Source organism: Vanessa cardui, chromosome 2 (genome assembly GCF_905220365.1).
Source record: "Vanessa cardui chromosome 2, ilVanCard2.1, whole genome shotgun sequence".
Taxonomy (NCBI): Eukaryota; Metazoa; Arthropoda; class Insecta; order Lepidoptera; family Nymphalidae; genus Vanessa; species Vanessa cardui.
In genome coordinates this window covers 1,282,535-1,303,480 of record NC_061124.1, presented here as the reverse complement: position 1 = coordinate 1,303,480, position 20,946 = coordinate 1,282,535, and the positions used below count along the sequence as shown (strand labels likewise).

The 20,946-nt window shown below is 30.1% G+C and overlaps 4 protein-coding genes across 9 annotated transcripts; 2 read left to right on the top strand and 2 right to left on the bottom strand.

Moving 5' to 3' along the window:
- Positions 1-83: 83 nt before the first annotated feature.
- Positions 84-3,243, bottom strand: LOC124542594. The gene is made up of 8 exons (XM_047120526.1): positions 2,992-3,243; positions 2,474-2,803; positions 2,206-2,370; positions 1,927-2,015; positions 1,299-1,418; positions 938-1,039; positions 710-779; positions 84-560 (listed from the first exon to the last, which is right to left on the bottom strand). Exons 1-8 carry the CDS (start codon positions 3,112-3,114, stop codon positions 384-386), a joined length of 1,176 nt encoding a protein of 391 aa, XP_046976482.1. The 5' UTR covers positions 3,115-3,243; the 3' UTR covers positions 84-383.
- Positions 3,244-3,460: 217 nt separating this feature from the next.
- LOC124542599 (iron-sulfur protein NUBPL) lies at positions 3,461-5,494 on the top strand. The gene is made up of 5 exons (XM_047120529.1): positions 3,461-3,682; positions 3,958-4,129; positions 4,232-4,397; positions 4,737-4,921; positions 5,086-5,494. The coding sequence occupies exons 1-5, from the start codon at positions 3,623-3,625 to the stop codon at positions 5,457-5,459; spliced, it is 957 nt and encodes a 318-aa protein (XP_046976485.1). The 5' UTR covers positions 3,461-3,622; the 3' UTR covers positions 5,460-5,494.
- Positions 5,495-5,637: 143 nt separating this feature from the next.
- LOC124542603 (surfeit locus protein 4 homolog) lies at positions 5,638-18,390 on the bottom strand. The gene is made up of 6 exons (XM_047120534.1): positions 18,234-18,390; positions 17,039-17,200; positions 11,196-11,297; positions 8,582-8,812; positions 7,196-7,375; positions 5,638-6,832 (listed from the first exon to the last, which is right to left on the bottom strand). The coding sequence occupies exons 1-6, from the start codon at positions 18,282-18,284 to the stop codon at positions 6,746-6,748; spliced, it is 813 nt and encodes a 270-aa protein (XP_046976490.1). The 5' UTR covers positions 18,285-18,390; the 3' UTR covers positions 5,638-6,745.
- LOC124542610 (ubiquitin-like protein 5) lies at positions 16,693-20,337 on the top strand. 6 transcript variants are annotated; one of them, XM_047120545.1, is made up of 3 exons: positions 16,693-16,798; positions 19,114-19,294; positions 20,209-20,337. In XM_047120545.1, exons 2-3 carry the CDS (start codon positions 19,117-19,119, stop codon positions 20,250-20,252), a joined length of 222 nt encoding a protein of 73 aa, XP_046976501.1. In that variant the 5' UTR covers positions 16,693-16,798; positions 19,114-19,116; the 3' UTR covers positions 20,253-20,337. The 6 variants fall into 6 exon arrangements, with proteins under 6 accessions (XP_046976501.1, XP_046976509.1, XP_046976494.1 ...); XM_047120553.1 differs by lacking the exon at positions 16,693-16,798 and adding an exon at positions 18,673-18,844; XM_047120538.1 differs by lacking the exon at positions 16,693-16,798 and adding an exon at positions 18,688-18,909.
- The last annotated feature ends 609 nt before the right edge of the window (positions 20,338-20,946 follow it).

Here is a 20,946-nt window from a genome sequence, read left to right as displayed (position 1 = left end):
AATTTATAAAACTTTTTTGAACAATTAACTTAAAATGAGAACATTTAACGGTAAAAGGTATATTTTCTGAAATTAAAGAAACATTATAACAATGTATTTTATTTAATGTATTTAAATACATAACATCTAAATAAGCTAAAGGTGTTTACTAATTTTTAAACATCACTTAAGTTTACAGTAAATACTGCAAATCTTGATTATAAATATTACTATAATTTTTATATTTGCGATCCGCAGAAGCAATGCTGCAAAGTAATGTCAAAAAAATAATTTTATTAACAATAAATATAAAAATCATATTTCATTCTTGCTCTAAAAATGTTAACAATTGTGGTTTTGCATTTAATTATCAGTTATCACACAATTTTTATAAAGATTAATTATTATTCTAAGACTTTAAATGGTTGTGAAGTGCAATCAGAGGTGCCTGATGATGTTGTGAAGTAGGGAGACACATCAGAGAGATAATTGCGAGGGAGAAGACCAATAAGTAGAGCTATTTTTGCAGCTATTGGTGCTTTTTCTTCATCATCTACTATTGAATCTTGATCGGGCATCACCTGTAAAACAATATGTTTAAACAACACAAGAATTAATTAATCAAATAATGATTTCTAAAATTATTTAAGAATTAATGTAACATCCATACAGTTTAAAATGAAGGAAATAAGAAAAACAACTGCTTTCTTTAAAATATATATCATCTTACCTTATCTGCTACATGTTTCTGAATGAGACCATCAGAACCAACATAAAATGTGGAAAAGCCATCATACCACCTGTAAAACAAATAGATTTATATTAAAAAATAAATTTCAAAAGGAATCAAATATCAATAATCAATTGCTTGGAATGATATTATCTATTTTATGATTATACCAGGGATATAATGAATATGAAATTTACATTTATATATTTTATATTCCAATATACTCACAGCTCTTGATCTTGGAAAACCTCCTTCAAATTCCACAATTTGTATTTCCAGAACATAAAGAATACTTTTAGACCAGAAATGCCTCTGATTCTCCATCTCATCCTACAAGCAATGGCCTACTATATTTATGTTCTATTATCTAACATAATATCTAACATATATAGAATATAGATAGTTTAGGTTTTTTGAGTTTACATAGTAATAGTCATTTTTGGTAAAAAATTAGCAGTTACAGTAAAATTACATCATTTAAATCATATAGTTTAAAATAAAAAAGAATCCAGTAAGCAAGAGTAAATATATAGTATTTAATTTATTAACATTGTGTCTGTTTATAGAACTTAAATATTACACAACATACCTAATAGAGGAATCTTCTGGGTGCGCAGTTATCTTCAATATTTCAAAGTTAACATAGGCAAATTTAATGTGTGCCACTGTCCGCAAAAGTGCTACTTGCTTGACATAGTGGAACAGCCCTCTGAAATCAGTAACATTCTTCAGTAAATGCATATAACAGTTGCATGGTTTACTTTTTTTATAAAAATGAAATAATTTGCCAATTAGACAGAGTAGTCAAGCCAGTAAGTGAGAATAAATAAGTTTTACTTAAAATATTCAAGTACTATGGACAAAAGAAGTTGTATAGCCTATTCCAATCAAAGGAGAAATTATATACAAAACCTTTCGAGATACATATTCCATGCATTCAGCTAAAAGCTCTGCTATTATGTACTACAAAAAGTTCTTGATAAACTTTTTTTTTAATTATAATAGAATGGCAATCACTACTAATACCTACTTTAATATTTACCAATTCCATTAAAAAATATGCCAATATTTAAAACAAACATTTTATATGAATCCATAATGATTATCATCAATTAAGACCAATCATTACTTCAAATCAATCAATGGCAAAAACAAGTTTTGTGTCTTTACTTTTCTGGTGGTTGGTATTGGCCCATGCATGTTACTAATTTACTTACACAGTGGTCAATCCCCTAATATTATTAACAAAAACTAAATTTGGATGATAGATTGAGTAGTCAAGTGGCTTCACAAACAAATTTGGCATCTGAAAAGAAAATAATTTCTATTAGATATTCATTATGTATATGTTCACTACTTCCTACTTTTTTATGGCTATTTATTTAAAAACAAAAAAAAAAATTAGTTTTTTCGTTAATGAAAAATCACGTTCCTTTTAGCTGATTTATTTATTCTAATAATTTGTAATTCATGTTGACACACGCCTATGTACTTACAGTATTTGATAAAGTATGAAATATTTTCATTAGCTGCTCTTCACTTGGTTTTTCTTGATCACTAGTTTCAGAACTAGTTGGTGACATTTGTGCAGAAGTGGAGGGTCCACTGCAGTATGCAATAGCATCACGTTCAAAGTCCGAAAGACATGTCGGCTCTATGTCCTGAAACATGATAATTAAAATATATATTTTTCATAATGTGTATTTCGAATATTTTATTTTGAATTTGGAAGTTCATATAAATAAAAGCTTATATTATATCTACCTCATTACATTTTGAGAAGTCAACATCATTCATACTTATTGTTGGTATTTGATTTGAATTATAGGAATTTTTCTGTTCTACATAATCATCAGAAGTCAAACTTAAAGTTTTCATTCCATCTGTGCAATAATTCATATAATTTTCTACATTCTCGATAGCTGCGTTTGCCTCTTTATTGTCTATGAATATTTGTTTCGACTTTTCGTTTAAGTTTCGGGTTAGGTAACTATCGGCGTTGGGAACTTCTTGAACATAAATGTCGTCGATGGCACTTTCCGTCGTACATTTTGGTGCCACCCGGCAACTAGATATGCGTCTTTTACTAAGGAACTGAAAAAATATTCAATAGTATCATATTATTTAACCATAATTGACTCGAGGTCAAACACGATATCTGACTTAGTAATATATAGTTATACGTAGGTTACAATACAAATAACTGATTTACTATGACTATGGAACATAAGTATATAAATAAGTTATTATACTCAGTATTTCTACTCAGTTATTATACTCACATCTTCCAGAAACTGTGTTCGCACTGGAATTTTCCGAGACAATCGATTGGAATGATTTTTGGTAGTAACTATTCCATTTATCGGTAGTATTTTATGCGAAAATGTACGTAAACAGATAGCCATTTTCACATTTAATATTTTTACCCACTATATTCAGCTATTCGCTAAAGAAATTCGAAATTTTTCGCAATCGAGAAACATAGCTCAACACTCACACCGCACATGACATTTGCGTTTAGTATTTTTCAATTTTCACTGTAGGACTGTAGGTTAGCTTTGTGCTTTTTAAGTAGAACTTAAAAAGTTTTAATTCTTATTGATAATCTTTAAATGAAAAAATACGGCTCGTAAATATTAGTTAAAGCAAGTGGAACTGTGATATCAATCCCTTATCTTTTTTGTTCTACGTTTTAAAACTTTTTTGCAAATTAGTGCCGTCTGTATTGCAATTGCAAATTATAATAATTCTCGTTGTCAATGTCATTAGACTACTATCATGGCCTAGGTTAGGGTGTTTGACGTTTGAAATAAATAAATGGTAGACTTAAGGTGTTAGTACTTCCGTACGAATTATCGTAGAAAACTTGTATAAGTTATTTGTATATAAAAGAGTCTTGAAATTAAATTAAAAATGAGCATGAACAAAATCTTACCGAGATTATATGGACTGCTTGTGTCAAATATAAAGGCAGTATGTAGTAGTTTTTTATTATTAAATTTATAAAAAAAAGTAATTGCGCTATTGTATCGCGACTTTTATTTTACAAATAAATGCTGATGCAATACAAATTCTGTAATATTATATAAAAAAATACAATATAACAGAATTTGTCTTTTAGATTAAATTTGAGTACCAAATAATAGGTATTAATGATTAATTCGTTAATTATATTTAAAAAATTATATAAATTATGAATACTTGGAAAAATCTTTGATTTATTGTATAATATTTCTTATATCTTCTAGTCAGCTCCATGTTGTACTACAGTAAGGCTACAGCATAGTAAGAGTGATGTTAACGAGCACAGAGCTAAGATCATGGCTCGGGGCTTGCCTGAAAAGAAGCCCTTACCTAAAGTTAAGAGTATAATACTGGTTGCTTCTGGAAAAGGAGGTGTTGGAAAGACAACTACCGCTGGTATATTCTCATTTCAATTGGAGCTTATTTAGCATTTTTATTATATATATAGCATACTTTTCATACATTAAATAAATAATCATTTTTTTCATTACCCTGCAGTGAATCTCGCTTGTGCAATGAAAGTGATAGAACCTGATAAGGAGATAGGACTCCTAGATGCTGATGTGTTTGGTCCGTCAGTTCCTCTAATGATGAACATCAGTGGAGAACCCATGCTGAATGATGACAATTTAATTGAACCCCATATCAACTATGGTGTTAAGTGGTATGTGTTAATAATTTAATCTATGCCTTTATAAAACCTACTTGAGGTGTTGCATAACTATTCCATGTGCAAAGATAAATTATCAATTTGAAAATTTTATTATGATGTAATTGATGTTAAAATAAACAAGTATGTGCAAAATCTATTACAATGACCTCAATTTGTATGTTAAGTACATAGAGGTACGTAAAGGAAAACAACAAAAGCTGTAACTGTATTTATAATAATAATAATAGTTTAAACATGAGATATTAACTTATTATAATTTTATTTTATTAATATTAAAAATCTTATGTGTTAAGCATGACACATTTTGACTGAGATGATATAAATCTACAGCATGTCAATGGGGTTGCTGGTATCGGGTGAGAATGCAGTAGTTTGGCGTGGCCTCATGGTAATGCAGGCATTGGAGAGACTTACGCGGAATGTAGCATGGGGTCCACTAGATTGCCTCATAGTAGACACACCACCTGGTACCGGGGACACCCATCTGTCACTAGCACAGAATCTGCCTATTGATGGTAAGAGAAAATAATTCGTAGTGTTATATATTAGTAGGTGTTAGAAGTTTGTCCATTTACTTATGTATTTTATAATATTATTTCAATAAGTTTTCAGTTAATTTATTTTTTAACTTGGGTAAAACACAATGTTTACTCCATCTAATAGACTCTTGTATTTTTAGGAGCGATAGTTGTCACAACACCTCAATCCGCTGCTTTACAAGTTACTAAGAGAGGTGTTAACATGCTTGAAAAACTCAAAGTCCCTATTATTGGGCTGGTTGAAAATATGTCACATGCAATTTGTCACAAATGTGGTTCAAAAAACTTCATATTTGGCAATGAAACTAAGCAGACAGCTGATCAGATGGGCCTTAAGATTATCCAGAGCTTTGAGGTGGATTCAAATATGTCTGAATGCATAAACAGTGGGAAACCTGCCATATATGCACTTCCAGACAGCACACACGCAGAGAAGTATAGGCAGCTAGCAAACACAGTCTTTAAATACATTTCCAATAAAGATATGGCTGAAGACGAGGCTTCCGAACAGTAGACTCACAAAATATTTACACGTAGTTGTTGAATTATGTTTATTATATTTAAACACTTCACAAATAAATCTGTTATAAAAAAATGTTGTCTTACTTACACAATAATATTATATAATATGGCAAAACGCAACAGCTTGATAGTCTCGCGCAGAATTAGGTTACGAAAGAAAAGCTGGAAGGTATTATGTCATATTTATTGAAAACATTTCATTTATGAATTCGACTATTCTTCACGAGCGTACATTAAAAATAAATAAAAAATACTATAAAAATATTTTTTGTCTTTTTAAATATACTTTTGTAGAAATTAAGTTTACAAGGAAGAATAAAGTGCTATTTGTTTCATTACTGTAAAGTCGCGTCTTTAGACTTGTCACAACAGCAGATACAGACTACATTAAAATTAAATTTTATGTTTTAATTAAAGTTCTTTTAATTTACAAGTGATCAGTCAATAAGTACAAATATTATTTACATATTTGATCAGATAATTAATTCGGAATGAAATTAATATATACGGTGCAACATCAAATTTTGCTAATTTGTGTTTAATGTTTTATTTCTAATATGACTTTTAATTTTTTTATCAATGAACAAAATAACAAATATAACTTTACAAAAAACGTTTATATGAATTTTAACAACCAAATAATAATATAATCCTAACCAAAGATTAAACATCGAATAGAACAATACAGATTTAAGAATAATTGTGCACAATGTACAAATGTAAGATACCATCGTCAATATTATAATCTACTTTTGAAAGTTCATAGTGATTACTTATAAAGAATTATGTGAATACTTATTGTATAAAATTGAAATAATGTTTTAATTCATGTTTGTATTCTAGAAATGGGCTTGTAGTTGCTTATAGGGCAGTCTATTTATAACTTAGCCATAGTGTCTTGAAAGCTAGAAAATAGATTTAAAAAAAAAAAAACTACTATTTTTATATTAGTATAATAATATGTGTGAACGTTAAGAATGCATGTAGAATTTATATGAGACAGTTGGAATTTCAAATATGAGTTATAAAACGTCAATTCGGTAAATCCTATCGATTTTATAATTCTCAAAATCTTACACAAGCTGTATGTCGTTATTTTTTAGTTTATAAAAACAATATAATCTAGCTCCTCAATGCCCTGGTGATGAAATAGTCGACACATCTTGGAACTTGCATATTTACATACAAACACCATGACAATATATTCAACGCACCATCAACAATCTTAATTGAATAATATCAAGAGTCTGTGCACAGCGGACTAGGTCCGAGTCACTTCTACCACTTCTTCTTGTGCTCGTCCATACTGACGCCTCCGGGCCCGAGGTACACTATCATCAGGAGACCGCCGATCACTGATAGCGTCTGAAAAGCATTGATGATATGTATTATTATATATAGTATATGAACCATGGGCGTCCAATGAATCACGCGAATCTTAACCGAATATGGCGGGTTCAAATCCGATCAGTTACCTCTCAATTTTAATACTCGGGGGTGAAGGAAAATATAGAGAAGAAACCTGCATGTAATTGTTTAAATTTTGCTACAGGTATGTTCATTATCTAGCATTAGACCGGCATATGAATGGGACATATTCACTTTTACTAAAGTTAACTTTTACATTATTATTGGCCAAATAAAAAAGGAAATAAAAATATTTAACATAAAAAGTGACTATAATAACTTATTTTGAAAATCTAACTTCCTAATTTAAAACATATTTACCTGGAAGAAGTCATATTTCAAGAAGTCTCGTAGAGGCTTGTAAGTGGGCACGGCCCACCAGGCGTTGTGGTAAAGGTTGAGCACAGTGAGCACTAACACAAGCATCAGAGCCGACAGCTTAGTGCGGTAGCCCACTGTCACCAGGATCATGAGAATGCTGCCGAGAAGGTCCTGGACGATCTGGACATAATAAAATTAGAATTAAATGACCTTATGCTTTAAAACGGATCTCGAAGGAGTATTTATTTTAATAGGTAAACCTATTTGGATGGAGTAATTAAATCAAATTATAAAGCGAGTTCACGGGCTGTATTCTCTTTGTTGCAGGACAACATCCTGAAGAAACATACATTTGTCTGATTAAAGGCCGCCACACGAATATCTCCGGATCTACGAATTAGTTGTATAATAGAATTAATGTAGAATGAATACTCCTAAACTGGCCCACTAGCAAGAGACATCAGGGCTGAATGAACCACGTCGATGCCACTAGACTCAATGTCTCGGGAAACGATTTTCTAGGTTCCTAATTTATTTCAACCTCCTCCTGTTTTTCCTAATTATCTTAAATTATTTATATTTATTATTTAGCACAATCTCAAGTAATGAGTTTAATGAATAAATAATTCATTCCATTGGTGTATAAAGTCTATTTACAATGTAAATTAGATATCACCACCCACTGCACTGATCGAACGTATATTCTATTCGAATGAACCCATCAAGAAGATTAAATTTGCATGACAATGAAATTCTATTTAATAATTCTTTCTAAAATATCGTCTTATTAAACCTTCGTAAGAGAAACCTTACAAGTGGGGTTTGAGTCCCAAGTTGCCTCGTGTCTTTACGTTCCAAACACTTTTACCCACTACACTATTAGTCTTGAGTCCTGTAACTTTTATTCTGGGACTTGCACGTCAAAATCATTAAGATATTTACACAAACTTTTAAAATGTTTAGATTCTCAAACGGAAATCAAACTGTAATTATTATCTATTCTTTAAATGACTAGAAGTCGTCCCCGGCAACGCTCGCGTTTAAGGGTTTTAATTATCATGTATCAGGTAAAAGAGTAACTTATGTCCTTTCTTGAGTTTTCATACTAAATTTCAACAAATGCGGTTCAGCGGTTTGGTCTTTTACATTTATAATATTAATATAGATAATATTGATTACTGTCCGGCTCCGTCAATCGTAGCGCGTTGCAATGACCCTTTAACCATTGTCTGTAGCCTTAATCAATACTTAGCTTTCTAACATAAAATAAAAATATCAACTCGACTAGTAGATCCTGAGATTAGTGCGTTCAAACAAACACATAAACTTTTCTGCATTAAAATATTAGTATAAATGAGCCAATAATATATAACCGTCGTATCATACCTGTAGGAAAGATACTTCAAATCGTAGCAAAGTTATAAACATGAATGCTAGAAGTATACGGCCGGCGAGTTGCAGGTAAGTCTTGGGCTTGTTCTCCCCCAGCGAGGGGACTCCCGCGAAGAGACTGCGGCCTTCCGCTCGCGCCTCCGCCAACACGAGCAGCAGGGCTCCGATGAGCGCCAAGTTACGCAGCAAGAACTGCATGTCCCATAGTATGCTGTAGGCGAATGTCTGAAATAAAATCATAAAGTTGTATTATTTTGGATGTCGTCAAAATCTCGTAACTCGAACTGTTTGGAATACTATTTAATGGTCGTAATAATTTATGAATGCGAAAATTTAGTTATAAAAATTTAATGAATTTGTTATATAGGGAACATTAGTTCCCTCTATTTTTTTAATGCCATGTCGATTAAATTTCAGATCAAAACAATATTCAGTTAGAAACACTACATAGCTGTTTTTAATGTTATGTCAATTGAAAGAATAATGAATATCTTTTTGATCTATAATTACTATCGAGCTCAACGTTAACGGAAACTTCCTGAGAAAGGAAGCTTTCAAATTCGTAATCCACTAAGTTGGAAGGCGTATCATAGTGGATAAAAGCAAGCCTAATCTGTAACATATTACATAAATAAGTTAATGGCAGTTACTTTCCTCAGTACCCTGTGTAAGATACTATTTTTTTAAAGGCACGAATGCTTAATCACTTGATAAGTATCGTAGATAATGAATGCGTTTTTTTTCTAATATTTAAAATAAGTATAAAAACATTTTTGTTATATTTTTTTAAAATACATATTATACGGACATAGTTCATACGGACAGTTTTTTTTTTACCACAAATAGATAGTTTGTCATGTTACGATAATCATTTACTTATTACACATTTTATCTACGTGCTTCCGATGACTTATGTTGTAAATTATTTGATAAAATAAAACGTGATACGAACTTAATTATGTAAGAAGTTATCAGAAGCGCAGATATGGGATTAACTAATGGTTTCAAAACTCATTCAATATTAACTATCTATATCATAATTAGTAGTTTAACTGATGAAAAACTTAATTAAATACATAGGTAACATTTCTTTAAGTGCTGCCTATGGTCGTGTCCAATGGCTACGTGCATTTGCCTATCATTATCAATAAAAAAAAAGAGAAATTGGCGCGAAAAGTTCAATTATTTTAATCGACATCGAAAATAAAATTAGTCTTTGTGTTTTTTGAAAAACGTGTTGACTCGATGCGCATTTGGCTATGTTCTTATATTTACTTACGAATTTAGGGAATAATTAAACAATTAATTGTCAGTGTGCCAAGTCTGAACAATACAATGTACTTAAATAGCTTATCATTAAAACAAAAAAAGACCTACGTATTCAATTTGTTTTTGCGAGTGAACCGGTTTTTCGAATTCGCTGCGTAACAATGCAATCGCATATTACACAAACATACTTATGGCAAACCTGAACACATATCTATAACGGGAAAACATAACTAACAACACATGACTTTAATTCAACTGTAACGTTGTACATATTTGAATAAGTTTTTGAGCCTTACGGTATCATGTATACATACATAAGGAAACAATACGATATAGCAGTTCATAAAGTAGCAAGTGCTTAAAATTGGCACGTATTGACGTCGGGAGGAAATTAATTTTGCATTTAAGTTATTTAGAGTATCTTCGATCATAAAATGGACTAAATTCACGACTTTAAGTTTATTCTTGATATCCGATAAGGTGTATAGATCGGAATCAGGAAGTTTGATCGTATTGTTTTCGTTTGTTTATTATCGTTGTTGTCGGTTTATTTTAGAAGCGGTTATTTTCAAAGGAAAGGATTAATTCGTTTTTGATAATAGTAAGGATTAATGCTGAGTGGAAGATAAATTGAAAATTTGTTCATATATATATATATATATATATATATATATATATATATATATATATATATATATATATATATATATATATATATATATATATAAATTTGTAGACCAATATAGTTATAGTTGTTAAATATATTTTTTGTATAGAATATCACGGTATTTTCAGTAGCTGTTTTGAAGATCGTTTTAGAGACCTAAATGTCTTACTTTTAGCAACAGTAACAGACAGTTACGTTTTGGCATCTACTTTGGAAAGTGACTCCGACTTATGTACTTTCACTTCGATTACGTTGAAAAAAATATGCTATAGCCTTCGTACATCCTCAGTATATAAAATGACAATGACAATATTATAACAACAACAGCCTGTAAATTCCTACTGCTGGGCTAAAGGCGTCCTCTCCTTTTTTAAGGAGAAGGTTTGTAAGGTGGAATACACATGTGGCAGAATGTCTATGAAATTTGTCACATGCAGGTTTCCTCACAATATTTTCCTTCACCACTAAGCACGAGATGAATTATAAAGACAAATTAAGCACATGAATCAGCGGTCTTTGTCTGGGTTTGAACCCGCAATCATCGGTTAAGATACACGCGTTCTAACTACTGGGCCATCTGTGCTCACTGAAAATATTATAAGTACGATAGGAATTGGAAGAGTATTTTTGGCGAGAATTCTGGATCTTTGTAATATTGAAATGAAATATCACCTGTAGAACGACGATGAAGAAGAGCACCCCACATGCAATGTCGACCTTTAACCTGCCGAGCACCATGACACAGCCACCCAGCTGTCCCACTAAGTTTACTATCTGAAAATAATAATTTATCACGTCAAGAAAATGAAACAAATATACCAACAACACATTTCACATATTTATATATTACTAGCTTTCGTTTACCGAATACGACCGCGTGTAAGGATTGGTTAGTGATACGTAGGATTTGCGCGAAGTCATAGTCAGTAGTAGTAGTCATCTCTGTTCCAAATTCATCGAACAATTAACTGGTAAATACGGAACCAACTTAAATATATTATCTATTTACTTATCGCCATCGGTCATTAAGATGGTCATTCATGCGAAAATATTTTAAATTGTCGTCAGTATTTCTCTTCCTTTAGTCAACGTAAGCTTTGTAAGCAATACTTTATTACATAACTTATTTTCTTTATTAATTATATGAATTCACATAATTAATTCCCGAATCAAAATCAAAATAAACTTTATTCAAGTGGGGTTTTACAAGCACTTTTGAATCGTTATTTAACAATTAAGTGAAGCTACCACCGGTTCGAAAAGTAGATGTTACAGAGAAGAACCGGCAAAAAACTCAGTAGTTACTCTTTTTCAACATATAAAAAATACAATCATATTAGTTAAATACAATTATATATGCATATAATGTATCCTGCTTGGAAGTCAGGTATTAATTCCAAGCTTTTTTATCACCTACAAAATCTCAATATGCCTTTTTACCAATGTATTTTTTATAAACGATTTGAATTTACGAAACGGTAAAGTTAAAGTTAATTATTCATCTGATTAATGAAAGTAAAAAACATTTCTAATTCCGGTATTTATTCTTAGACTTTAGAATTAAAACTATTCATAGATAATAAATAGAAAAGAATGAAACATCTCATTAGGGAGGTACTGTATCAGAGATGTGCGTCCGTGTGTACGCGATAACTCGAACTCTACTCGTTTCGCTAATGGACGGAGAGATTCTTGAAGAATATTCAGGTGTTGAATTAATTAGTTAAATATGTCGAAAACAATGCCGAATACAGGTGTATCATATTGACCCTTCTTTCACACGAGCGAAGTAAGGACTGGCAGCCAGTGCTAAATAAAGATATTACATATATAAGCACTTTCTTTACTGAATTAATTAAATATATATATTGTATCTCATTAAACAAGAAACTCAAATCAATTACTGGTGTTTTTCAAAAGTTATCTATCAATAGTCCTTTGAAACAATATTTTGAACAAAAATTTAATTTCACCATCATGACAATTATTTAAAAGGAATGGAAAATAAACAGGCTTTTGTTCTTTTATTATCATATAAAACGTGTCATCCATAAAACGTGTAACAATGTGTGTCAGACAGCTGTACAAGGAATTCAGTTTTTCATGCAGTTGACATATTGACACTAAATAAATGGGATAAGAGCAAGCCAATGACAACGTATATTGTATGAATGTATGTTCATACACACGTGAAATAATATTGTAAATGAGAAAGTAATTCTGTCTATCTGTCTTTCATGACCAAACTACTAAATCGAATTTAAAGAAGTTTCGTGTGGACTTCTCAGAAGGACACGGGCTACTTTTTATGCATTCTGATTTATCAGGATAAAAGTTAAAACTTAAAAATCGAGTGAGCGAAATCGCAGGCGACAATCAGCAGAACATATTGTTATGCAATATAATATTCATCCGTAAACGACTTTTTTTGCCTCGCTCGACCTAACAGCTAGTATAGGTCAAGGATAACGAGGCGGTCAAATGACACATGCGATTTGTGAATTTTTTGGCTTTTAAAAATGTTTACGTGTACCATTAATTTCGCATTACAATCTAAACGTACTAAATAAAAAATAGAGTGTATGTATCGTTAATAAAATAATAATTAAATTTATTGTTATTATTTATATAAAATATATGATAACAACTCGTCTGAAAGTCAACAAGTACTAACTCCACGCTTTTTCATTATCTATATCATCTCGTGTTGAGTAATGACATAGCCTACTTTAGACTATAGGGCATAGTTTTTTATTTATATATAGTTTTTTTATGACATACATAGTTTTTTATTATTTAGGGGCATTTTGGTTAAGTTTACCCCGTAATAATTTCATCAAAATTGGTTCAGTGGATTATCCGTGAAAGGGTAAAATACTAACAGACTGAGCATATATAATAATAGTATGGACATTTAAATAGGTGCTTCAAGTTTTCACTGCGTGAAACTTTACTGCCTCGCCCTCGTAGGTAACGCGATTTAATCGAGCCTACATATAGTCGTCATCTGTCTGTCGCTATGTATGCTTACCTATAAAATTACGCAACGGTTTTTGATGCGGTTTTTTTAATAGATAGAGCCCCGAGCAAAGCAGGGGCGGGTCGCAAGTTCTCAATAAATGGGCTATCTAACGTAATTATAGAATAAAAGCTCATTCAACCTCAGCTTTATACAGATAGTATAAACTTTTTGAAGTCAATATTAGGTTTCGTTCAAGTGCCAGCTACACGTGGCCCACTTCCTCAATAGAAAGGACAAGTAGACTTTCACTTCTTGTTAGATCAGTTGAGTGGGCGAGGCTGCTACTGGTCTACCCCCGTCTTAGGTCTCCAAATATAATATTAATTATATTTATGGTCAATATGGACATGCACTAAATTCTCTAATTTATCTGTAAATTAAACTGTAATTCGGGAAATGGTTTTAAAATATAAAATCTTATAAAGCATGCTTGCGTTACAATTGGTTTGTCATTCTCCTAAGCAGCCGTGCTCGAGTAGACCACTGATTGGAAAAATCATGTATGAGTATGTATGAGCTTAAGATTAAAATAGACTTTAATTCCGCTAGGAACCAGAATAACATCCATTTGGAAAGTCGGAATATTGGTAAAATTTTTACTTGGGTAAGAATAAAATGAAATAAGTGATTAGTCGGGTTTAATCATTATAAATTGTTTTAATTGGATAGGCACCGAGCTTTCGTTGGCGAGATACCTAACTATCGTTGTGAAACCGAAGGTCAGAAATAGTAAAGCTTCTTAAAACTACGTAAGACTAAATATAAGTTAAAAATCCAGGTATTATTATGCAAGTTATTTCGAAAGCAATTCGAATAGTGTAATGACATTCGCGGTACTAAACCCTTCTTCAATGACACGTTCTGAAAGCACTAGTGAAAGAAAAATCTAAAGAAATTTTGTAACTTGTTTCAATTGAAATTTTAAAATAGTTACAGGTTACAAATACTTTTGACACCAATCTTACTCAAATAAAATGATTACTCAATAGAAACGTAACGCATGAGAATAATTTTAAACGCTTATTGTACGGTATTACATATGTGTGTATTATATGGATGATGGTACTAATTTTATTTTACAATAAAAAAAGTAATTTAAGTAGCATGATGAAGCATGAACTGACTGAAAAATTCCTATTATGTTTGCCTATCGGAACACACAAACTAGTCTACTTGTATCACGAGTGTTCAAACTCGTATTTTTGAAAGCAATTAACAGTTTGAGCAAAGTAACAGTGTGTAGTGTACTCGCTGATACCGATAAATCACTGTGAACTTAGGCTACTGATAATATAGGTCAGTGGGTGATACATTCAAATCATTTATATAGACAATTTAATCTTAAAAGATTTTTTATATAAATAGTTTAGATATTTAATAATACATCGAGAGAATGATTGGACAGATTCTATATATTGTCCGTGTGTGTGAATGTGAATCGTAAGGATTTTGGGTACACACTGTTTGAATGCGAGTTTCCATGTGAGCAAATGATTACATTAGTAAATTTGACGAAACACTGCTCTCTCACTGAGTCATTAGTCACATATTGAGACTTCGGCTGCTATCGACCAATGAGCAAACAAATATTCGAGATAGTCATTTTAATTTTGATCAGCGTTTCAAATACTTTATGTAGGCCCTAACTGTGTGTACTGTCTAGCGCACATTTTTTCATATGTAACTAAATATAATTAAATAAAAATTTCTAAGCATATTCCAGATTTATGCAAAAACTATTAAACAAATGCATATGTCGCTTCTATGTCATCATAAACTAAGTGCAATATCATTCAACATATCACGAAGATAATTATTATGACGTTAAAAATATTAAACGTACGAGATCTTACGTGTGCACGAGCATTGTTTTGTAAATCCAAAACGATTTATACCGAATGAGGAAAACTGAATTGATCATTTAAAATTAATTGATTTTTTAAACAATATGTCAATTAATTACCAACAATTTCAAGTGATTTATGACGTATATTTGTTTGCATTTATTGGAATAACTAAATTGTTTTTGTCTCTAATTTATTTATCTGTTGCATTTGAGCTTATAATAAACAATATTTACGATTTTGCAGTAAAACAATAATACTTTTAACATTTTTCTTAGATAACAACATGTACTGTACCTCAGTGACATACCACATTTACGAGAAAATGCTTAAATACTTGTAGTTACTTGATTAAGGAAAAATGTTGGTTATGTGAACAGTATTCAATTCATAGTTTCAAGAACTTTAGTCGAATAAACAAAATAAATTATTACAAAGGCATTGAGTTACTATAATTATTATTTTACGCCTAAAGTGTTATTAAATTTAATTATTATATATTAATTGTGCTTATGAAACTATTAAATACTTCAAGTCATGCTTCAAGACATACATAAACACTTTAACTGTCATTTTATAGAATTAAATAGTTTGTCAAGCAACTACAAGCTCAGAAAGTATAGGGTACTGAGAAAATATAACAAGAAAATTAATAAATTTTATCTATAAATAATTGTTTAAATTATTAATAAGCAATGTGAATAATATTTAAGGAAATTGCCAGACCTCAGGTATGTATTGACTATTGCAAAAAATGAATTTTATTTTAAATATACAAAATCGTGAATACAAAGATATTGCCCAGTCAAAGTATTTTTACTACTAAACAGCCCTAGGTAGCCCTAATAGTCTTGTAACACAAGATTATATAGAAAAGACAATCCTTTTTTTTAATCTGTTTCTGCACCAAGTCTGAAACTAATGTTGTAAGTTATAATAAAAATAAAATAAAGGAATCACACAGTAGGTACCAATATAAGTTAGTTGTTTAGAGTTGTAATTGCATATTTTTATTCTGAGAATCACAAAAAGAAATAGATTGCTAGTTGTATGCTTGGCAATTTTTTTAAATACTTTACTCTTGTGACATGAAAAAATATAGATTTGTTTGATGAGTTTTAAAAGGATTTAACACATTGTTAGCCTGAAAAGTGCTTCATTATCTGATCACAATTAGCTTATATCATATTAATAATGGTAACACTGATATAAAAGTACCCTTTTAATATATAAGTAGTTTTTGCATGAACATAAACTAACAAAATGATTGCAAAAATTGTTAAAACTTATCTAGTATAATATAACATTTAAAAATTATCGATATAGATTATAGATACAAAATAAATTTAAAGAATGGAAACAACTAAGTTTTGTGCAGGATCTTCTCAGTGGAAACTACAATACCAGTGGTAAGGTTATATTTGATTTAATACACTACCAATTTACAGACTTTGAGCTACTAGAGTATTTCTTTACAGAAAAATCTATTAACTTATAAAAGACCTGACTGGGAGTCTGATTCTACAATGACGGAATCTATCTATATATATTTATCTTATAAGCAAATGATAAGACCAATAAGACAGTCATATATTAGAGTAGTAAAAAGTATTGTTGTTTAAAATAACCTTATTTTATGATAAACTTACCACAAATACAGTAGCAAGGAATTTCCCACAGCCCCAAGACATGTCCATGTAATCTCTCTGTTCGGACCACTGAAACCACATTCTGAGACCGTCTTCCAGAAATGTTGATATGAGACATAATCTGGCAACTGTTGGCAGCACATTCTTGCCTTTTCTGATCACCTGTTTGAAAACATTGACAATAAGCAATGAACAAAGTATACCATATGTTAAACATATTATTTAGTAATGCAATTATGCAAGGAGTAAATTTTATTTTTCTTAATTTAATTAAGTATACAAAGTATCATTTAGAGTGAAATGGTTTGATTAACTTAATATTGACACGGTTCATTATAAATAGTTTTATATAATTGTAAATTGTATGACTTTTATAGAGAAGATGTAAAAATGTTATTATCTAATAATCATCTGATAATGTATGAGTAAGAAATACATTAATAATATTTAATTTAATCCCAAAAGTATTTCAAATTTGGAAATATAATAAATATTTAGATTTATAGGATTTTGAGAATATCTAGAATTTAGTACCCAAGTACCAAATAATATGTAATTATATAAGAAGAAAAAAGTGAAAGGGAAATGAGAAGACAATTTAAGCTGCTAATTATAATTGCTAAAGCATTGCATTGCAATTGTCAATTCTTATCAGTTAATCTTTTAACTTATTTATTGTTTTATGAATATATAAATATCTTACTTAGCAAACTGGCTTTTGTTCTATTCATTCAATTAAAATTAATTGCGGATAATAGAAAAAATGTTTAATGCAAACTACATTTTTTTTGCTACTTTAGATATACTTAAAAAAATATTTATATGTAACTTTTGTTAAGTGAAAAGGAAGTGATTAGTATATATTTTAATTATAATAGCACCTTAGAAAACGTATTTAATTTGATATACTTATTTATTTTCAAGAATATGTTAATGGGATTGATTTTAAGATTCACATGATTTCAAAACTTACGACTGTTGAAGTAAAACTTAAAGTAAATCGGTTTAATGAGTCATTCAGTAATACGAATAATTATTAATCTTAAAAGAAGCAATCACAATTATTACTATATACCTTGCCAACAAGAATATAAGTCCGGTGACGTGACAAAACCTATCTAAAGTACATGTATATATTTATTTTTAAGTTTAAATTAAATCGATGAATACAAAATATTTCAAAAAAATATTTTACCTGGTCTGCCACATCCTCAGCAGTTGAGACATATTCATTAGGAATTTGCATTTTTCACCACTAAATCACTACACTATCATCAATAAGAAATTTCACTGTCGTTGTATTGTACTCGTCGTCGATCTTCGAATGACGTGTGGACAGTTGGATACACTTCCTGTTCATGTAAGCAACATCATGTACATCGACACTTATACATCGAAGTGATTTACGTAACTTTAATGTTTTATTTAAATATAATAAAAAAATTATATATTGTATATAATGATGGTATTATTACTTAACTCGGCATTCAATCTTATTTAAAGAGTAGCATTGGTCGGATGTTTTTATTCTAAAAGCCGTATCCCGTAATTAATGTCAAATTGACAATGACAATGAGAAATTCATTTTTTCAAAAACCAATTATAATTACTTAGAATTATGTTTTTTTCTTACGTTAGTGATGATGTCATACAAATGAGAAAATATTTCGGCATTTTGGAATTTTTGCAATTAGATTTTAAATTTATTCATCCATATCGGTCATCACTTATTCAATACTTATTTCACCTATTTTAATAGACTATTTCATTTTCACTGTCAACTACTCAAGTGACAACTGACAAGTGGTATATACTATTATAAGCAATAAACTCTTCGCTTTGGGTTGGAACTAGGAAGTGACATTATTTTGGTATAGATTTTATAGTAATTAGTTTGTTAATTGTTTATCATTAAAGAAGCAAGTAATCAACAGTTAGAAATAATTTAAAAGTACAAAAGCTTCTTATTATAAAATTCAATACATAAAATCGTGTTTCTCAGTTATTAAAATCCTTTCGATTGCTTAAAGATGATGTTATTGTATATTTAAAATATATAACCTAATTTATTTCAGAAAATGTTGGAAGTTACATGTAACGATCGTTTAGGCAAAAAAGTGAGAGTCAAATGTAACCCTGATGACACTGTTGGAGATTTGAAGAAACTTATAGCGGCACAAACAGGCACAAGATACGATAAAATAGTCTTGAAGAAATGGTATACTGTTTTCAAGGACCACATCAAACTGTCGGATTGTATCCTTTTTATTTTATTATAATTATGCTGTATTTTAAACCTGTAGGTTGTGGAAAGAGCAAAAATTGAATGTTCTACTCTAGATTTCACTGAGAAGGCTAGGCTTATTAATTTTTTAATAATTATTTGTAGTACATGTCCTTACAGACAGTTTTAGAAGATGAATTTAAAAAACAAATCTTGTTAGAGTAATCACATCTAAGGATATAATTTAAATCAGAAGTTAGATTCTTGGGTGCCTTGTAAATATGACTTTAATATATCCTTTTAGTGTCCTCCAGAATTTATTGACTTGAAAAGTGGTGCTAATTGAAAAGGTTGAAAAACACTGCTCTAATTAATTAGTTAACAGTGACAACATTATACTTAATTATGAAATTTATGTATTGTAAACGATAGTTACAAAACAATGAGATAACTTAATGTTGTCTTAAATTTTCGCGATGATTACACATTTAAATAAACCACCCGTGCCCGTGACCACGAACACTGCAAAGTGCTCGAAACGTCGGGATGTTTAAATATAATTAATATACGCGATTCATCCGTTATAAATAGTTTTATTTAAATGAGATAACTTGCTTGACTTTTATCTTAAATAATTATACATAATAGTATATGTGTTATCAATTTGATAGACAATTCATTTGTTAATACATACTTTTGTCACTAAATATATTTGAGTATTATGGTTTTCACTATAAATCCTTTAAAGGTAAAAAAAGAATATTAATTTAAAACATGAGAATTTTTGTTATTCCACATTTCAACACATCAATCTACCTAACATAACCCATGAAACAACTGAATAGCCATAAATGTTAACACAATAATGCTATTTGTCTAAGAGGAGTTTAAATTATTTTATATATGTATGATATGCAAATGATAATTTTCTTAGCACATTTTTCAGATGAAATACATGATGGCATGAATTTGGAATTATATTATCAGTAATGAAAATAGTTTTTAATGTTTTTTTTATAAGTAACAATTATTGATGTATTGATAAGTATGTGTAAATAAAAAATAATTATTTAAATAATTGTCTCTTAATTACCTAACAGGATATAATTCGACTTGTTTAATGATATTTATCATAATTATAATTGCACATTTAAAATGTGTTTGTAATATTTGTATTGTTGTTTGAAAGTTATCAAGTTTATATATATCTAGTATATACCATGTGATATCATTTATTGAAAGCATAAAGACTCGTACATGTCATGTAGCTCTCAGTATATTAATGTGATATAATCCGCGCAATAGGAGTAGGACGCGACCTTTTCGAACTGATACACGCATGGTCCATTAGTTTCAGCTTCTTTGTCCACGAGACTGCTTCTTATTTGTTAGCTTGGAATTTTGCTCGTAACATACAACCAAAATTTATTCAAAAATAATCTCTCGAAATAATTAATGTAGTTGAATATATGTACATCGCTTTATGACTGACATGCTTAAATAACCGCTTATCTGCTAAAATCGTATTTCTGTTCTATAATTTTCGTAATAGTAATATGTTTTTTTCGGAACTTCTTTACTAATCTTTCTTCTCGCGATAACTGTAAATTTCAATCTATTTTTACAAAGTTCCACCAAGTTGGTCCTTTAAAAGTAGCCTGAAGTTGGAAATTTGCAGGTACCT

Coding starts and splice junctions, on each gene's coding strand:
- LOC124542599 (XM_047120529.1), top strand. CDS start 3,623: ATGAGCATGAACAAAATCTTACCGAGATTATATGGACTGCTTGTGTCA. Junction 3,683..3,957: donor TTGTGTCAAATATAAAGGCA/GTATGTAGTAGT, acceptor TATATCTTCTAG/TCAGCTCCATGTTGTACTAC. Junction 4,922..5,085: donor ACAGAATCTGCCTATTGATG/GTAAGAGAAAAT, acceptor TTGTATTTTTAG/GAGCGATAGTTGTCACAACA.
- LOC124542603 (XM_047120534.1), bottom strand. CDS start 18,284: ATGCAAATTCCTAATGAATATGTCTCAACTGCTGAGGATGTGGCAGAC. Junction 17,201..18,233: donor CTGAGGATGTGGCAGACCAG/GTAAAATATTTT, acceptor GTTTTCAAACAG/GTGATCAGAAAAGGCAAGAA. Junction 11,298..17,038: donor TCCTTGCTACTGTATTTGTG/GTAAGTTTATCA, acceptor TATTATTTTCAG/ATAGTAAACTTAGTGGGACA.
- LOC124542610 (XM_047120545.1), top strand. CDS start 19,117: ATGTTGGAAGTTACATGTAACGATCGTTTAGGCAAAAAAGTGAGAGTC. Junction 19,295..20,208: donor CCACATCAAACTGTCGGATT/GTATCCTTTTTA, acceptor CACATTTTTCAG/ATGAAATACATGATGGCATG.
- LOC124542594 (XM_047120526.1), bottom strand. CDS start 3,114: ATGGCTATCTGTTTACGTACATTTTCGCATAAAATACTACCGATAAAT. Junction 2,371..2,473: donor ACTTCTCAAAATGTAATGAG/GTAGATATAATA, acceptor ATCATGTTTCAG/GACATAGAGCCGACATGTCT. Junction 1,040..1,298: donor CCAGAAGATTCCTCTATTAG/GTATGTTGTGTA, acceptor CATTGCTTGTAG/GATGAGATGGAGAATCAGAG.